This window comes from Nipponia nippon, unplaced genomic scaffold, assembly GCF_047370975.1.
Source record: "Nipponia nippon isolate SJK-2023a ecotype South Korea unplaced genomic scaffold, ASM4737097v1 scaffold_17, whole genome shotgun sequence".
In the NCBI taxonomy this organism is placed as follows: domain Eukaryota; kingdom Metazoa; phylum Chordata; class Aves; order Pelecaniformes; family Threskiornithidae; genus Nipponia; species Nipponia nippon.
Window position 1 is genome coordinate 9,210,387 of NW_028262333.1, and position 15,915 is coordinate 9,226,301.

Sequence of the window (15,915 nt, forward strand, 5' to 3'; positions counted from 1 at the left end):
TTTTTTGTTTTTATTCAAAACGAGACAAAAGTGTGTATTTCAAGCTTTGAGGTGGTTGCTGTATTTTTTTTATCTGTGCTGTAATTTCTTAAGGCATTATCAATTATAAAGTGGCAGCCAAAAAGTAAAGTCCTCTTTAGTCATCTGTGGCACGTCTCCTAAGGTCACCTGCCCTGGTGATGATGGAGGATAAGGGAAGAGCAACTGACATCATCTGCCTGGACTTGTGCAGAGCATTTGACACTGTCCTGCACAACATCCTTATCTCTAAATTGAAGAGACATGGATTTGACGGATGGATCACTCAGTAGATAAGGAATTACCTGGATGGTTGCACTCAAAGAGTTGCGGTAAATGGCTCGATGTCCAAGTGGAAACCAGTGACAAGTGGTGTTCCTCAGGGGTCAGTATTGGGACTGGCGCTGTTTAACATCTTTGTTGGCAACATCGACAGCGGGATTGAATGCACCCTCAGCAAGTTTGCTGACAACACCAAGTGGTGTTGTGTGGTGAGGTTGACACGCTGGAGGGAAGGGATGCCATCCAAAGGGACCTTGACAGGCTTGAGAGGTGGGCCCGTGTGAACCTCATGAAGTTCAACAAGGCCAAGTGCAAGGTCCTGCACGTGGGTCGGAGCAATCCCAAACACAAATACAGGCTGGGCGGAGAATGGATTGAGAGCAGCCCTGAGGAGAAGGACTTGGGGGTGTTGGTTGATGGGAAGCTCAACACAACCTGGCAATGTGCACTTGCAGCCCAGAAAGCCAACTGTATCCTGGGCTGCATCAAAAGAAGCGGGACCAGCAGGTCGAGGGAGGGGATTCTCCCCCTCTACTCGTGAGACCCCACCTGGAGCACTGCGTTCAGCTCTGGGGCCCCCAACATAAGAAGGACATGGACCTGTTGGAGTGAGTCCAGAGGAGGGCCACGAAGATGATCAGAGGGCTGGAGCCCCTCTCCTATGGAGAAAGACTGAGAGAGTTGGGGTTGTTCAGCCTGGAGAAGAGAAGGCTCTGGGGAGAAGACCTTATAGCAGCCTTTCAGTACCTGAAGGGGGCCTGCAAGAAAGCTGGAGAGGGACTTTTTGCAAGGGCATGTAGTGACAGGGCAAGGGGTCATGGCTTTAAACTGAAAGAGGGTAGATTTAGATTGGATAATAAGGAAGAAATTCTTCACTGTGAGGGTGGTGAATCACTGGAACAGGTTGCCCAGAGAAGCTGTGGATGCCCCATCCCTGCAAGTGTTCAAGGCCAGGCTGGATGGGGCTTTGAGCAAGCTGGTCTGGTGGAAGGTGTCCCTGCCCATGGCAGGGGGGTTGGAACTGGATGATCTTTAAAGTTCCTTCCAACCCAAACCATTCTATGATTCCTCTAGTCCTCCCTCTATAAGGAAAATCAATTTTTATTTTTTGGGATGCTGCTATCAATAAGCCTGGTTCTGGAAAGAGCAAATCAAGGAAATCCATCTTTTGATAAGAGATGAACATACTCTCAGTACAACAGGCAAAGGAGCGACATAGTCCAGGAAATCATGACTAGGCAACCCCCTGGGTAAGGTCTCAAAGCGTAGTTGATTGAGTAGCTAGTCATCCTGTCTTCTCATTGCTCACTAGGGAAGAGGAGATGAGCTTCCTTTTCTCTGGTCAGATTGTCCTGCTCTGCACACAGACTCTTATGGAATTTGGATAGGGAAGGGAAGGGAAAGGAAAGTTTTGCGAGGTTGCCCTATTCTGGTATAGGCAGGAATGGCTAGGGACTTGGCAAGACGACTTGATTTCAGAGCTCATGGGACTCAAAGGATCCACTGTGGTTAGGTTGGCCTTCGAGGCTTCTTGAATCCCTTGTCCCCCCATCCCTGCATTCATGCAGTGCCCTAATACCTCCAGAACAACACATTCACAGGCACTTCCCCAGGTGAACAGGGAGTGCTGTCAAAACAACCCATAGTAGAGCTCAAGGGGAGGGAAGAGTTCGGCTTCAGCTGTGCACCCACCACTGTCACTTTTTGCCCTCGTTCTTGGCATAGGTTTGTTTCTCCTTACAGCTTTCTCTTGGCGGGTAAAAGTTCAGCCCTGTTTCCAGACTATCCAGGGTAATTCAGAGCAGATGCCTTCTCTCTCCCATGGCTATATAAGGAACCCAGGAGACGAGCCTCCAAAGCTAGGCACTGAAGTTAGGTGGTGCGAATGCTCCCTAATATGTGAGATCAGATGTCTCCCTGACCAGCGTGTCACCTTACATACGATACCAACAGCATCTTTGGGATTCTCTGTATTGAAAACAAAATACTAGCATAGCTGTCCTCACTCTTCTGCTTTAGTATTTTTCTGTTCTAGACCTGGCCTTTGAAAACTGGCCACAACAATTGTCTGTTAGAAGAATAATTTATTTTAAAGATGAAAAATAATCATCTGTTTTCTTTCCTGTTCTAGGTGACCTGTATGGGGCTATTGGATCACCTGTGAGATTAGCGAAAACAGTTGTGGTTGGCAAACGGCATGACCTGGTACAGAGATTGCTTTATTTCCTTACTTACTTCATCAGATGCTCTGAACTTCAAGAGACGCATCTTCTAGAGAATGGGGAAGATGAAGCCATTGTCATGCCTGGAACTGTTATAACTACCACACTGGAGAAAGGAGAAGTAGAAGAATCTGAGTATGTGCTTGTCACAATGCACAAGAACAGGGGCAACTTGCTACCGACGGAGTCTGAAGAAATGAGAACTCCTAACTGTAGCTGTAAATACTGCAAATGTCCAATTTCCCTTGCACAAAACGTCGAAGGTGTTTCACAGCAAGAGAGAGAAGACGTGCAAAACACTCCTAAAGTAGAGCTGGAAACTTCTTCAGATGAGAACAGAACTATTGTTCCTGACGATTGCCAGGAAGATGCTGTTGATGTTAAGCAACCGAGACCCTGCCTGGACACAAAACTAGAGACCGTGGTGTGCACAGGGTCAGCTTCACCAGAAAAACGTGTAGTGACGGAATCTGGTTTGGAGCCAACAGCAGATGTGTGGAGGAACGAAGACTCGCTGGAATCGGGCAACCAGGCGGTCAGTGTAACAAGGTCACCCGGTATTGCTGTGGAAAAGAAGCCGCCGGATAAGCTCTTCTGCAATGAGTTTCCTTGCAGTGCTGCCGAAGCTCAGACAAAGGTGACTTTCCTCATCGGAGATTCTATGTCACCTGATTCAGACATCGAACTCAGAAGTCAGGCAGTAGCAGAACAAATTGCTAGGCATCACAGCCCGCCAGCAACGGAGGAAGGAGTGTCTGCTGATCAGAACTGTGAAGCTAAACAAACTGTTGAGGACCAAAATAGAGACTGTGGGACAGCTGAACCCTTCCCTCAAGTTGCTAGTGAGCATCAGAGCTGGAATCCAAACCCATACAACGCTGAGAGCATGAGTCTGTTTGACGAATATTTTACTGATGACAGTTCAATTGAAACCCGGACTATTGATGATATTCCAGGGCAAGCAGCTACAGACCTTCTTGCTCACAACAGTAGTTTAGAGTTTTCTAAAAAGCTGTGTACAAAAACTAGCAAACCACCTAGTGAGTTTTGTAAATTTATGGACTCTGTTCGACAAGAGACCTACAAAAACTGCTTTAATGAGCAGGACCAAAGAGAGAAAATCTCTATTCATGTCCCCCATGGGGACAGAGAAAATGTAGAGAAAAAAGTCGCCCCAGGAATTGATTGGGACATTCCAAGAAATGAGAGTTCAGATAGTGCCCTGGGTGACAGTGAAAGTGAGGATACAGGTCATGATCTAACTAGACCAAGCAGTAACTATTACGGAGGAGAGCAAGAAGATTGGGCAGAAGAATATGAGATTCCCTTCCCTGGGTAAGTACTATTTAGCAGTAATAGAGCCTAAAAAAGATAGAGCCTCTTCTCATGTCACATGTTTGGAGGAATGCAGCCTAACTTGGCATCAGTGGTTGGAAAAGTGTCTCTTGAGCTTGCTGGTTGTAAAAGAATATAGAGAGATCAGTGGTCTGGAAAAAAATATTAATTGTGCATTGCGATCTTGGCTTGTATCCTTTTCTTCCACAATGGGCTGACTGCAAAAGCTGACTGTAAACTCTTTCTTTTTAAAAAGTTCTTGAATGGAAGTTAGAAGAGAGATGATAAATGTGAAAATGCAGCTGTGAGCTGAATTTGCTGTTTACTATTGTACATCTCTTTGATATGCCTTTCTTGCAGGTCAAAATTAGTTGAAGTGAACTCTGTCCAGCCCAGTATTGCCAATTTTGGAAGATCCTTACTAGGTGGCTACTGTTCGTCTTATGTCCCTGACTTTGTTTTGCAAGGAATAGGAAGCGATGAAAAGCTGAGGCACTGTTTGGTGTCAGATTTGTCGCATGCTGTGCAGGTAATTAAGCTATATTTGGTAAATGTATTTGTCACAGTAGGGAAAGGCAAATGTTTTTGAATTTACAAACCTGCTGGAAGTGGAAATATTTACTGTCACAGCTCTCTTCAGGTTTCTCCAGTCCCAGGTCACCAATTTTTTTCTTCTCTCTCAATGTGTCTGAAAAACATGGGTATTTCACTGCAAATCTGGAGCGCAAAAACTCAGACCCCCACTGAAGCCAGCTGAGAGGCTTGTGCCCTTGGGAAGACGGATCTCTGTGCTAAGCTGTACGGAAATCATCATCTCCTGTAGGCACGTCAGCCTGCTGATGGTTGCATGCCCACAGGATGGAATGATGTTAAACAAGACCAAACGCTGAGGTTGCTGTGGATCTCTTCCCGGGCACAGTCTTGCTGCAGTGGTTGTGCAGAAGCTCCCTTTGCTCCCTCCTCTTTCCGTGCACATCTAACCAACGTGCTGCTACTTGTGGAGCAGAACGTGTTCTCTGCGGTGAAGCCATCAGGAATGCTCAGTATTTTGGGGACATTACTCCTTTTTTAGGATTGTAGACAAAGCATCCGATAGTGCAGGCTTCGTTGAAAAAGGAGAAAACCAATATAAAGATAATTGTCCGTAGGGGACTCACACTTCTCATGTGCGCTGGAAATCATCTCTTCTCCACAGCAGCTTTTCCCTAGATGAACTGGGCCATGAATGGGAAGCGTGGTATTTCCTACCCCTTTTATAGTCACCAGGAGAGGTGGAAAGCAGGCTGTCACTGAAAAGCGCGATTCTGCTCCCCTGTAGTTTATTCCAAGGGAATGGGGAAAGACCCACGCACAGGCTGGGGAGCGGGCAGTCTGCTTCTCTGAGCACTCCCCGGGAGCCTCCGAAATGTCCCCTTCTTCCATACCCCTCGAGGTACTGCCGTGCATCACACCTCGCACAGACGGCACAGCCGCCCTTCCTGCGGCCGATCCCCGCGTTACTGCCCCTTTCCTCGTGCCCAGCCCTGAGGGGGGCAGTTTTGCTCCCTGCCTGGCTGTTCTAGGCGCTGTTTTAAGCCATCATGTTTTAGGCCGAATATTTAAGCCATTTGTGAAGTGTAATTGAACTTCAGGCAACAGAGGCAGCAGTGTGAGGTAGCTGCTGCTACGAAACAGATTTATCTGAAATACAACCTAATAGCGGTGCATGTCCATCAGCAGACTTAAACTTCAGTTGCAAAAGTCAAAGATTGAGAGGATACAAAAGGACCGAGCAAGATTTTATATGCTTATCTTCAAGTAAAATAATAACTGCATCCTAGCCCTGTGTCAAGTCCCTGTGGGACTCTTTGGAAAGAGGTGCAGCCCAACAAAGGTATTGGGGAAGGACAGTGGAGTTCCAAATACTCCCTTTTTAAAACCTCCGTGGCTTTAGAGAGGTGAAATGCTACTTGGAAGGAATGGAGGAGCTGGGCGCAGGCTTGGTCCCTGACTCCCTCTGCTGGCCCTCCCATAAAGGGAAACCGGTGACAACTGGGAATAAACCCAACCTCGTTAACACTGCCATGTTGAACAGCACGTTGGGTTTTTGGTACTTCCAGTTTTAGGGGTTTAAAATGTATTTTAGATACATCAGATCTGTTTATATCAAATATCAAACGATTTAATTGTCAGCCAGTGACATGCTTTCAAGGCTGGAAGAAAATGTGAAATAGTGACTGTCCTTCTAAGACTGTGCCTTGCTTACAATAAAGCTCTGTTTTTAATAGATGGAACGCCATGTTAGCGCATGTTACGGTATTTTAGATGAAGCAGTGTCTGGGATGCCATCCCTGCTATCCAGGATGGCGACGTTTTGTGAAAAGACCGTTGTCATTTGTCATTCTCAGGGTCCTGCTATTCATTTTTTGTTTCTAGCATCCTGTTCTGGATGAACCGATTGCAGAAGCCGTCTGCATTATTGCAGACACAGACAAATGGACAGTGCAAGTGGCCAGTAGCCAGAGACGAATGATTGATAATAAGCTGGGAAAAGAAGTGTTAGTCTCGAGTCTCATCTCCAACCTGCTTCATTCCACTCTTCAGCTTTACAAGCATAATTTATCTCCAAACTTTGTAAGTATGAATGACAATCGAGAGGGCGATGTTTTTAAAGCATCCTTTCACTTCATAGGTTAAAGAGGTTGCAAGGTTCTGCCTAGTTTATTTATCCGTAGTCACAATGTTAGTAGCCAGGGCATCCCCTGATGTAGCTGTTTGAGCTGTCCGTTTAAATGTTACTCTGTAATGAAGACAACTGTCGCGTTAATTCTGATTTAACGTGCAATCAAAGGCTTCTGCTTAAAAGTTAGAGCCTTGCCAGTGTACATCTTACTAATTATTCACCTAGACACGGCCACAGGAAAGGCAATAGACTTATGGGGTCTGTGCTGTTTGCTCTGAGGCTGGGTGCGGTTTGGATATAGCGCTCTCTTCTCCCTAACACGACTCTTTTGCTTTCTAGTGTGTCATGCACCTGGAAGATCGGCTGCAGGAGCTCTATTTCAAAAGCAAGATGCTGTCTGAGTATCTCAAGGGCCAGATGAGAGTTCACGTCAAGGAGCTGGGCATGGTGCTGGGGTACGATCACAAACTTCCTCCGAGCAGTGCTGCCCTGGGTTTCCTGGTGCCAAATTCTCCGCCTGGGCTTGTTCTAAGCACAGTGAAATGGATTCCTAAATGGGACTGGAACCATAGTGTGGCATAAATCACCCATGGCCGCAGGCTCCTCCTTACCCATTGCTTGATCCCGAGGATCCCCCAGCCTTTCTCTCTTCCCTCCGGGCAGGAAGATGGGCTCAGCACTCCAGAGCTTATCAGACTCCTTCCTTAGTTGGTCAGTCATCACTGAACAACGTGGGGCACCTGATTCCTCCAGGTTGACTTTCCCTACATGGCAGAAAACACCCTCTGGGTCATGTAAGGCACATAATACCTCTCTGTGGGTGTGGGGCACAGGCAGAGCAGCTATTTAAGGGGTGTTTATAGGAAGGCTCTGAATATCTTTTGATGCAGAGGAGTACCGGGTGAGCAGGAAGGCACACGGAGCATGTGTGGAGCTGGAGCTGGGGGAGCAGCTGCAGCGGGGTGAGCTGCAGGACGGTGCCAGGGCTTCCTTGGTAGCCGCAGAAGTAGTTTAGCTTAGTCCTCTGCTCCTGTGCTTTGCCCCCCAGCTATTGCTCCCTTTACTTTGAGGGTAGGAAGGAATCTGCTGTTTTTCCTCCCTCCATCTGCTTTCTCACCAGTTTGTTAGCTCAGTGGAAAAAAAAAAAATAAAACGCAAACCAGGCAGGTAGGAGCTAAAGGCTGCGTTGACAGTGGGAGCAGGCACGTCTGGAAGGGATGTTACAAACAGTCTGGTGGCTGGAGTGTGTAACCCAGCTGGCAGCGCCGCGTTAGGAGAGGGCGTAACTGGCTTCCATTTTACTTGAAGAATGTCCTGCCACTCGGAGCTGTACACACTCGCGGTCCAAGCACAAACACTTGGGCTTGAGCAGGCAATGTGGTTACTAACGCACGTGTTCAGCCCAGCTACATTTCGGGTTAGATTTAATGTGACTCTTCTGCTTCCTTTTAGGATTGAATCCAGCGACCTCCCTTTACTGGCAGCTGTAGCAAGCACTCACTCTCCGTATGTTGCCCAGATACTACTTTAAAATGCCAGAGGCCACAGACGTTGACTTTTTTCCCCTCTGGAAACAAAGTGGAAAACAACTTGTTCTGGCTCCTTTCTCTTTGAAGCAACTGAAACAAACTGCTCGTTGCGCTGCAGCACCTCCATATGTGACTGCACATTACACAAACAGTTGGAGACTTTTCCTCTCCCACTCTGTCATTTATAAAAAAGGATAAAGAAAGGAAAAGAAGAAAAATGAGTGAGCCCGAGATTTCAAACACGGAAAAGCAAAGATTTTAGCAAAAGCTGAAGATCTTGCATTTTTTATCAGTTTCTGCCACAGTGGCTAACTGTAATTTATACCGGGGAATGCGAGGAAAAACTGCTTTGAGAAATACATGATGCTATCGCCAATTATAAACTTAACAAGAGAATGCAGCAGCTGTCTTCAGACTGGCTTCTCCTGATTAGGATCTCGTTAAGATCTGTAATTCTCAAGCTGCAATGATTTGTAAACAACTTCTACTTTTTCATGTCGTAGTCAAATTCTGGATGCTTCCCAGAGGAAGAACAGGGGTTGGGGGGCTGGTTTGTTTTGTAAAAAGCTTATTAATGACACTCAGCTCCAAAATTTATTTATGATCTTTCTCCTGGGGAGAGGGAACAGCGGGGGGCGTGGGGGGGACAGGGAGGAGCGAGGAAGAGGCCAACAGACAAACTAGCGACGGAGATTCTCTTTCTTGGCCGGATGTCGTAACCAGTATTAAATGTTTATAATGTTTAAATGTTGCTTTATACTAAGTGATGCTTTTCTTCCACAACGTAGTCAAAACGTTAAAAAAAAAAAAAAATCTAAAGAGAACGTTGGCTGAAATTTCCCCGTGGGGTCCCCAGAATGACTTGACTCTTACCTCTAACTTTTTTATGGTCTCTAATGTTCTTGCAACATCATATTCTTTTTACAGCAGTCAGTCAGCTATTGAAATAATGAACAAGAAGTAATTGTACCAAAGCATTGGGGAAAAAAATGAATAGGCTATTACCCTTAATTGCTCAGGTAACTAATTGATATATTTTTTAAAAGCATTCTACAAAAAATGAATATTGATTACACCATAGTATAGTAATATCAAAATTATTTTTTGACAAATATACCCTTGATGCAGATGACTCTAATCCCTTTTCTACTCACTTGTGTAATTACCAGCAGGACCTCTTGTTTATTTTATTCTCAGCATTTCTCCTCTACTCAGCCATCACTGTTTTGTCACTGTATATACAATAGCTGTACGAATAGCTGATGGACCCAATCTGGTGTAAGTAATGTAAATACACAGTGGTAGGTGGATTATGTTTTCAAAGGCTCTACTACCTCAGTTTAACTGGACACTTCATTATAGGCTTTTCTTGGCGTATTTGTCCTAGCAGCCAATTAATGTTGCTGATTTTTAGGTTCTGTTTTCATCGATTGCGTTCAGTATATCGAAAATCATGGATTATCCACAGAAGTAGGAGATACGTGTTCACTTGGTCACTGAACTCTATAAACAGTTCTATAAATATGTCATTCTGTTATCATCTTTTCAATAGTATAGCACGCCTGCTATTGTTTGCAGAGTTATTTTAAATACAAATCTATTTTAACCATTTGATAAACTTGAAAACAATAGGAGTGATCCCTGCCCCACCGCTGTCAATGACAAAACTCTCCTCCCTTCCTTCGCTGGGGCCAGGATTTCACCCAGAGTGTTTTTTCAGTAATATTTAAAATCTGTAACTTAAGACTCTGTTCCAGGGAAGATCTACACGGCAAACCCACACCCCTTTCCATGTAGGACTGAGTCTACGTTAGTAAGTAAACCAAACGTTAATATAGGCAGTGTCGTTTGACGCTCTTTTGTATATAAAATCTAACGCTGACTGCTGCAGGGAAGAAACTTGTGTTTAATATGTGATCTAAGGATATGTTTCTCCCCTATTCTTCAAAAGTCCTTTCTTCACCACACAATTATATTACATCTGGCTTTTGGAATGAGCACAAAATGTAGGGGCCCAGTTGTGTAAACACATTTTTAATGAAATATAGGATCGAGCTCAGAATATGAATTTTTAACTCTTTGCTATAATACATTATCCAGCCAATAGTTACGATTCTGAACATTGTACATAGATTTGCAGTTGTAACCTGACGACGTTAGCGCTGCCGGGTGCTGGCGTCGTGGTCCCGGTGGAGGAGCCCCGAGGATGCGCTCCTGCCCTCGCCGCTGGGGAGGATCCTTGCGTGGGCTCATCCCTAGGACATGCCCCAGTAGCTGGGGCGCGCCGCACCGTAAGCCCGGCACCTCCCAGGACCGTGCTTAGAACGCATCCTTACAGGAAAATACTACGGTCTCCTCCATTTCACCACTATTAGGTGAACTGTGGGTATCGCTTTCAAATGGATTTGACTCTCAAGAAAGGCCCTTGCGCAGCTTGAAATGAGTATTAACTCGAGAAGGAGAAAAAGGCGGTTGTTCGGTGGCACCCTTCTCTGCCGTCTTCTGCCTAACACAACCCGTTAACGTCGTCGTAATGATGCGTTCAGTCAGTCCCAGACGAAGCGGCCGCAGATGCGGCTTCCTCCTCTCCGCCCGCCGGCGCGGGTCTCCGCAGAGCCCCCGGGGCTCTCGGCGCGGCAGCGGCCCTCCAGCAGTAGCAGTATTGTAGTCAAAGCGCAGCCAAAACCCTTGCGTGACGGGAAGTTATTCTGTAAGTTAACTTTTAGGGTACACGAACAAAGTGGTACGTAAGTCTAGTTGTTAAATAATACAAAAAGGGATCTTTTGTAGGACGATAGCGTCGGCTTTTACAAAGTGTATCGCGATTTGTTTTATGTGAATAGAAAACTAATGTTTGATTTCTTTTTTCCACTATTACCGATCTCCATTAACATGTCTTAATTTTCGGGCTGAAAACTAAGTGTACTAGGCACACAAATTAGCAAATTTGTTGTTGTTGCAATTGGCAAACACTGGGCTGCTAAGAACAAAAAATATTTAAAAGAAAGGATTTTACACCTTGCGTATGTTTTCCCTATTAGTTATTATAGATGTTTTATGACAATTTTTTGCTTTCTCTAAATTATTTAGATGGTGGTACTTGTAAAATGCTGGGTAAAATGTACATACTTGTTATCTCTTCTGTTTTTGTATATATTTCCCAAGATGTGCACTTGTATTATAATAACCATTCCCAGTTTTAGGGGAAATTTGTGCAATAAATACAGTATGTCAATTTACTTCTGGGACGTTTTTCTGCCTATTTTTTATACTTGTAGTACGAGAGTGTTGGTGAGTGTATAAACTATGGCCATCACAAGCTTGACATCTGTCCATCCCTTCTGGGCATGCTTCCTAGTACTCAGAGGTGCTGCAGCCATTTCACTCAGGGTCTCATAAGGAATTAGTTATTTCAAATAGGGATTTGTATTTGAATTTGCCGTCCCTTCAGCTGCGAACGTCGTTGGCCCAAAAAGCGACGGTAAGAGGGGAAGGTGGCCCTGCCCGTCCGTACTGATGCTTGACTTTGCAGGAGGAGAAGAGACGTAAGCGTAAAGCCCTGGTCTTCGCACTGGTCCGGACGTTCGTTCCTAATGTTACCTGCAAAGCAGCTCCTCGCACTCGTCGAGTGTAATTCCTCTCCTACAAGTTACCGTGTTTGTGCCCACCTGCCGAGTTACAATCCCTTTTCTGTCTCTCTGGGCTGCTGCACAGAAATAAAGCTTATTGAAAGTCTTTGTAAGGCTTTATTAACGGTAAGTTCAAATTACGATACAGTGCTGTCAAGAAAAGTGAAGTAATAATCATACAATGGGAAAAAGAATTAACTTGGGAAGATGTAGCAGAGTGTGCACGAGGGCTTTTAGAGCATGCAGATTAATACAGGTCCTCTGTTCTTGAAGGGGAAGAAATAATCAGCAAAAGATGGAGACCTTGCTTCGCCTGAAGTAGCTGCACCCACTATTTTTGATCAGCTTTCTCGTGGTTTGCTTTCCTGGTACGTACCTTCCCGGGTGCCCTCGCCGCACGCGAGGCGTGGGACCGGGACGGGGCACAAGCAGCAGGAAGGGGCCCCGGGCCCCGTCCTGCAGAGAGCAGCTGCGGGGCAGGAGGCTCCGCGGATCCCACGTGCGGCACAGCCAGGCTTACCAGACCGGAGCTTTCTAGGATTTCCACTGGCACCTGCCAAGTCCTGTCTTGTAAAAAGATACCTGTTACCAGGCTGCTGCTTTTTTTTTTTTTTTTCATCTCCAGGAGGAATAAAAGCTGTAACAGCAGCCTCGCGGGTGTTTAAGCTGGTCCCGTAACACCACCGTGAGCTCTCCCTAGGAGCAGGGAACGGAGGAATTGCTCGGACTGCGCGTTCTCAGTTCCCATCCCGAGTAGCGTGATATCAAATGGCTTAACGCTCCGTGCGGGTGGTGCGATGTGAAAACAATCGATAAAGATTCAATTGCCTTTTAATAATTATAACATCGGGGTTTATTGCTTGGCCTGGTGTTCCTGTGCCGTGATGGATTCAAAAGACAGCGCTGGAGGGGTACGGCGGGCAGCACCCAGCCTGGCTCCAGCGGTACCTGCGGCAGGAGATGCTCAGCCTTAGCCGGCGCCGGAGGAGAGGCGGGAGGCTGCGCTGCGGGTACCGGCGATGCGCACTTGTGCGCTGCTGCTGTAAGTGGACCATCCGTCAGCCCTCCAGCAGCGTGCCTCGGGCTGGGCCTCGCTGGCTGAGTGCACCGAACGCAGGACAGAGACTTTTGTGTTACCGGAGTAGATGGTCATGAGGCGTCCTCCTGACGGGGATGCACGAGGTGAGCTGGTGATCATGGGTCTGTGTGGGTCTTTGGCAAGCGATTATGTTCGCAGTAAGTTCGGCAGTATAATCACTGCAGCATCCAGAAAATGCTGATGGTAATGCCCAGAACTGATTTCCTTTTTCACTCTCCAGCTAGGCTGGGATAGAGCACTTGCTAGCCAACATTTTTAATGTATTTTTACTCCTGTTCTGTAATTTCTTTAATTTTCCTGAAACAAAGGGCAAAGCTAATTCACTTGTGCCTAGGCAAAGGCAGGGAAGCAAGCCACAGGCATTCGAGCGCCACAGCGTCTTTCATCCCTTGCGCGATTACCGGGGGGCTGCAGAAGAGGAGACGATGGTTTTGTGCGCGGCTTCGTGCGGAGTAACCACCGGACGACTTCTGGGCCCGCGGGGCGGGAAGCAGCTCGCCGTGTCACTGTTGGCTGCACAAATGCACAGAGCTCCCAAACAGCTCGCTGCCAAACCGCTGTTGCTTTCTTCTCTCTTTGCAAATGTGACTTAAGCGTTTATCGTTACAATAGAGCGGCCCTGTAGCTGGAGTTAAAAATGAGCGTACACCCTGGAGATACGCACATCTTCCGAGTCTGCGTCTGTGCTGAAAGTAACGCCTCTGTTTACGTGCTGCCGCGTGCACATTCTGTTCCAGCCGTCCCCTCCTTTTTTTCATCGGCTACAGGAGCATGACAGGCTTCACACGCCGACTGTACGGCCTCCCTGCCTTGCCTGTGTACAACACCACCATCTTTGCTATTGCTACAGGCAAATCCAGATACACCGGTTCTCGGGTTTTTGAAAGTGTTGCTGGTGCTCACTGGAGACGCTGCTTTACTGAAATCAGCGCTTTTCAGAACTTTGGCAGTCGAAGAACCACAAGTTCAAATCCCGGTGGGATCTATCCAGGCTTTTAGCGCAGAACCTGCTTCCCTGGTAACGTGGGCTTTGCTTCCAGACCCCTCCTGGCAGAGGAGCTAGAAGGTAAATCGGCTGTGTCCGACGTGCCCGTGTCTCTCCCGAATGGGGGGTTAATTCTCCCACTCCACGAGGTCCAGAGGGAAGGAACGGGGCCGAGTCCTGCTGCCTTGTGGGGGGAAAAGGAAGAGAAACACGAGCGGGACGTGGTAACGCCGGGGGCACAGCAGAGTTTCCCATCAGCAGAGCAGGGGTTAACTGCTGACCCAGAGCACTTTTATACTGTCCCTAACAGAAAAACATTATTTTAAATATATTTCCTCCAGGTTTCAGCTGGGCTGCGCCAGCTTTGTCAGCGTCATCGCGGGACACGCAGCTCACTCAGCACCGAAGTACGGCGGTGTGAGGTCCTGCCCCGACGGGCACAGAAAGTGCCAACGCGGGGAGCTGTGGGTCCCCACGGGAGTCGGCTGAGGAGCCGGCACGGCGGGCCGCAAGTCGGAGAGGTGCTGTGGCTCTCCTTTCCCCCGAGGGACTGCTGCTGGGCAGCGTTTTCTGCCGGGGCAATGTCTGCTGGCTGTCCTGCAAGGCTGGGCACGTCGTGTGGCCTCTGGAAACGAACAGCGTCGTGTGAGCAGGGCACCCTTGTGTCACCCGCTTGGGTCTCACACGGGTCCTCTGCTCTCTTACAGCCCTTCTCCTCCTAGGAAGCATGGTAGCAGGAAGAAGCATGTTATTCCCATTTCTTTGTTTATTTTCATTACCGAAAATATTTGTACAGCGGCAGAATTTGATTTCTAAACGTCTGCCTGTTCCAGCTGTTTGTTCCCAGCTGGAGCTGAAGACATCTGCTCCGAGGGTGGGGAGTCACCGCCTGAGCTCCTGCCTTCAGCTGCGCCTGAGGAGCCAGCCTCAACAGGGCACGGCGAGCTCTTCGTGCCAATCACCAGGAACTACCGCAGAGAAGAAAAAGGTGTAGAAGTGAGACAGATGACAGTAAGTAGCTGGTCCTGTGGTTTGAGACATTACTGCTGAAGGAGAGGCTACCTGAAGAACATCATCACAAGCGTTTTGTGGCGAGGCACCTGGCAGCACCTCCTGCGCTGCACGGCCGCCTCCGCCGCAAGATCACATCTCCTGAGCGAGCTCAGCATGGCGACATGGGCTCCTTCCCCAAGCTGTGACGTTAATGCCCGTCAGCTGAACACCAGCGTGTGGCCGTTTCCTCTGCCCGGTACCTGTTGCTCAAAGCCCCTGTGGGTTTGAGCAATGCCCGTGGTGGCCGGTCCATGGGCAGGGCAGCTCGTGCACGCGGATCCGGCCCGTCAGCCCCCAGGGAGCCCCGCAAGCTGGGTGAGCCTGGCCACACGGCTTCTTCCCGCTGGGGCTCGGGCGCTCCCGTCCTGCTGCAGACACTCACTGTTGTTTCAAGGCCAGATTTCCACCAAAACTCCATACTGGAGCCTTGCATACACTCTAGCCAGCTCTTTGGGTGCTCAAACACCACCGCAGGCGAGGAGCCGTGACTCCTGGGCAGAGCTGGGAGGCACAGTAGAGCTCTGCTGCCGGTCGGCACTGATGAGGCATCCCGGACCAGCCTGCAGGCCCTTATCGCAACATCCCAAAGGAAGTATTTGGGCTGTGGGTTGGTTCCGGATTTCAAAATCAGCACAGGAGATAAGCAGATGCCTGTTTCTTGTGACACAACTGCTCTGCCTCTGCCCCAGCCCCGGCCAGGCCCTGGGCAGGGACAGGAGCCCCAGTCTGGGTGCTGGTGGGGGGTGCTGGGGTGATCCAGCCCTTGCTCCCTGAACGCCTTCGTGCTTTCTGTTGCTGTTGTTTTCCTTAAGGACCTGCAACCTGGCTCCTTTGGTAACAGTTTTTCTGTAGGTATGTCTTCTCAGAGATGAAGTTATAGACCACAAAAAGTCTTCAACTTTTATTATCTAGGGGTGGGGGGGGCAGGAGGGAACCGTCCTGCCCTGGCTCATCTTCTTCCCACTACAAAATCAGAACCTTGCATGAACAAGAGGGAGCCGCTTCCTCGGACACAGGTCGCAGCTCACGCCCCGGGAGCGCTGCCCGGCTCAGCCGGGGCCGGGGGAGCCCCTGCGGTGCCGCAGATGCCGGAGGTTGGGG

At 48.2% G+C, this 15,915-nt stretch overlaps 1 protein-coding gene across 3 annotated transcripts in view; it reads left to right on the plus strand.

Annotated features, from left to right (window-relative positions):
* Positions 1 to 11,287, plus strand: part of FNIP1 (folliculin interacting protein 1) — a 71,979-nt gene extending 60,692 nt beyond the window's left edge. For all 3 annotated transcript variants that reach the window (XM_087753688.1, XM_087753689.1, XM_009464335.2), the window contains 5 exons: positions 2,432 to 3,857; positions 4,218 to 4,386; positions 6,273 to 6,470; positions 6,859 to 6,974; positions 7,972 to 11,287. In XM_087753688.1, the coding sequence (XP_087609814.1) occupies positions 2,432 to 3,857; positions 4,218 to 4,386; positions 6,273 to 6,470; positions 6,859 to 6,974; positions 7,972 to 8,050 (1,988 nt within the window). In that variant the 3' untranslated portion in view covers positions 8,051 to 11,287. The remainder of the gene's footprint in view (positions 1 to 2,431; positions 3,858 to 4,217; positions 4,387 to 6,272; positions 6,471 to 6,858; positions 6,975 to 7,971) is intronic.
* The last annotated feature ends 4,628 nt before the right edge of the window (positions 11,288 to 15,915 follow it).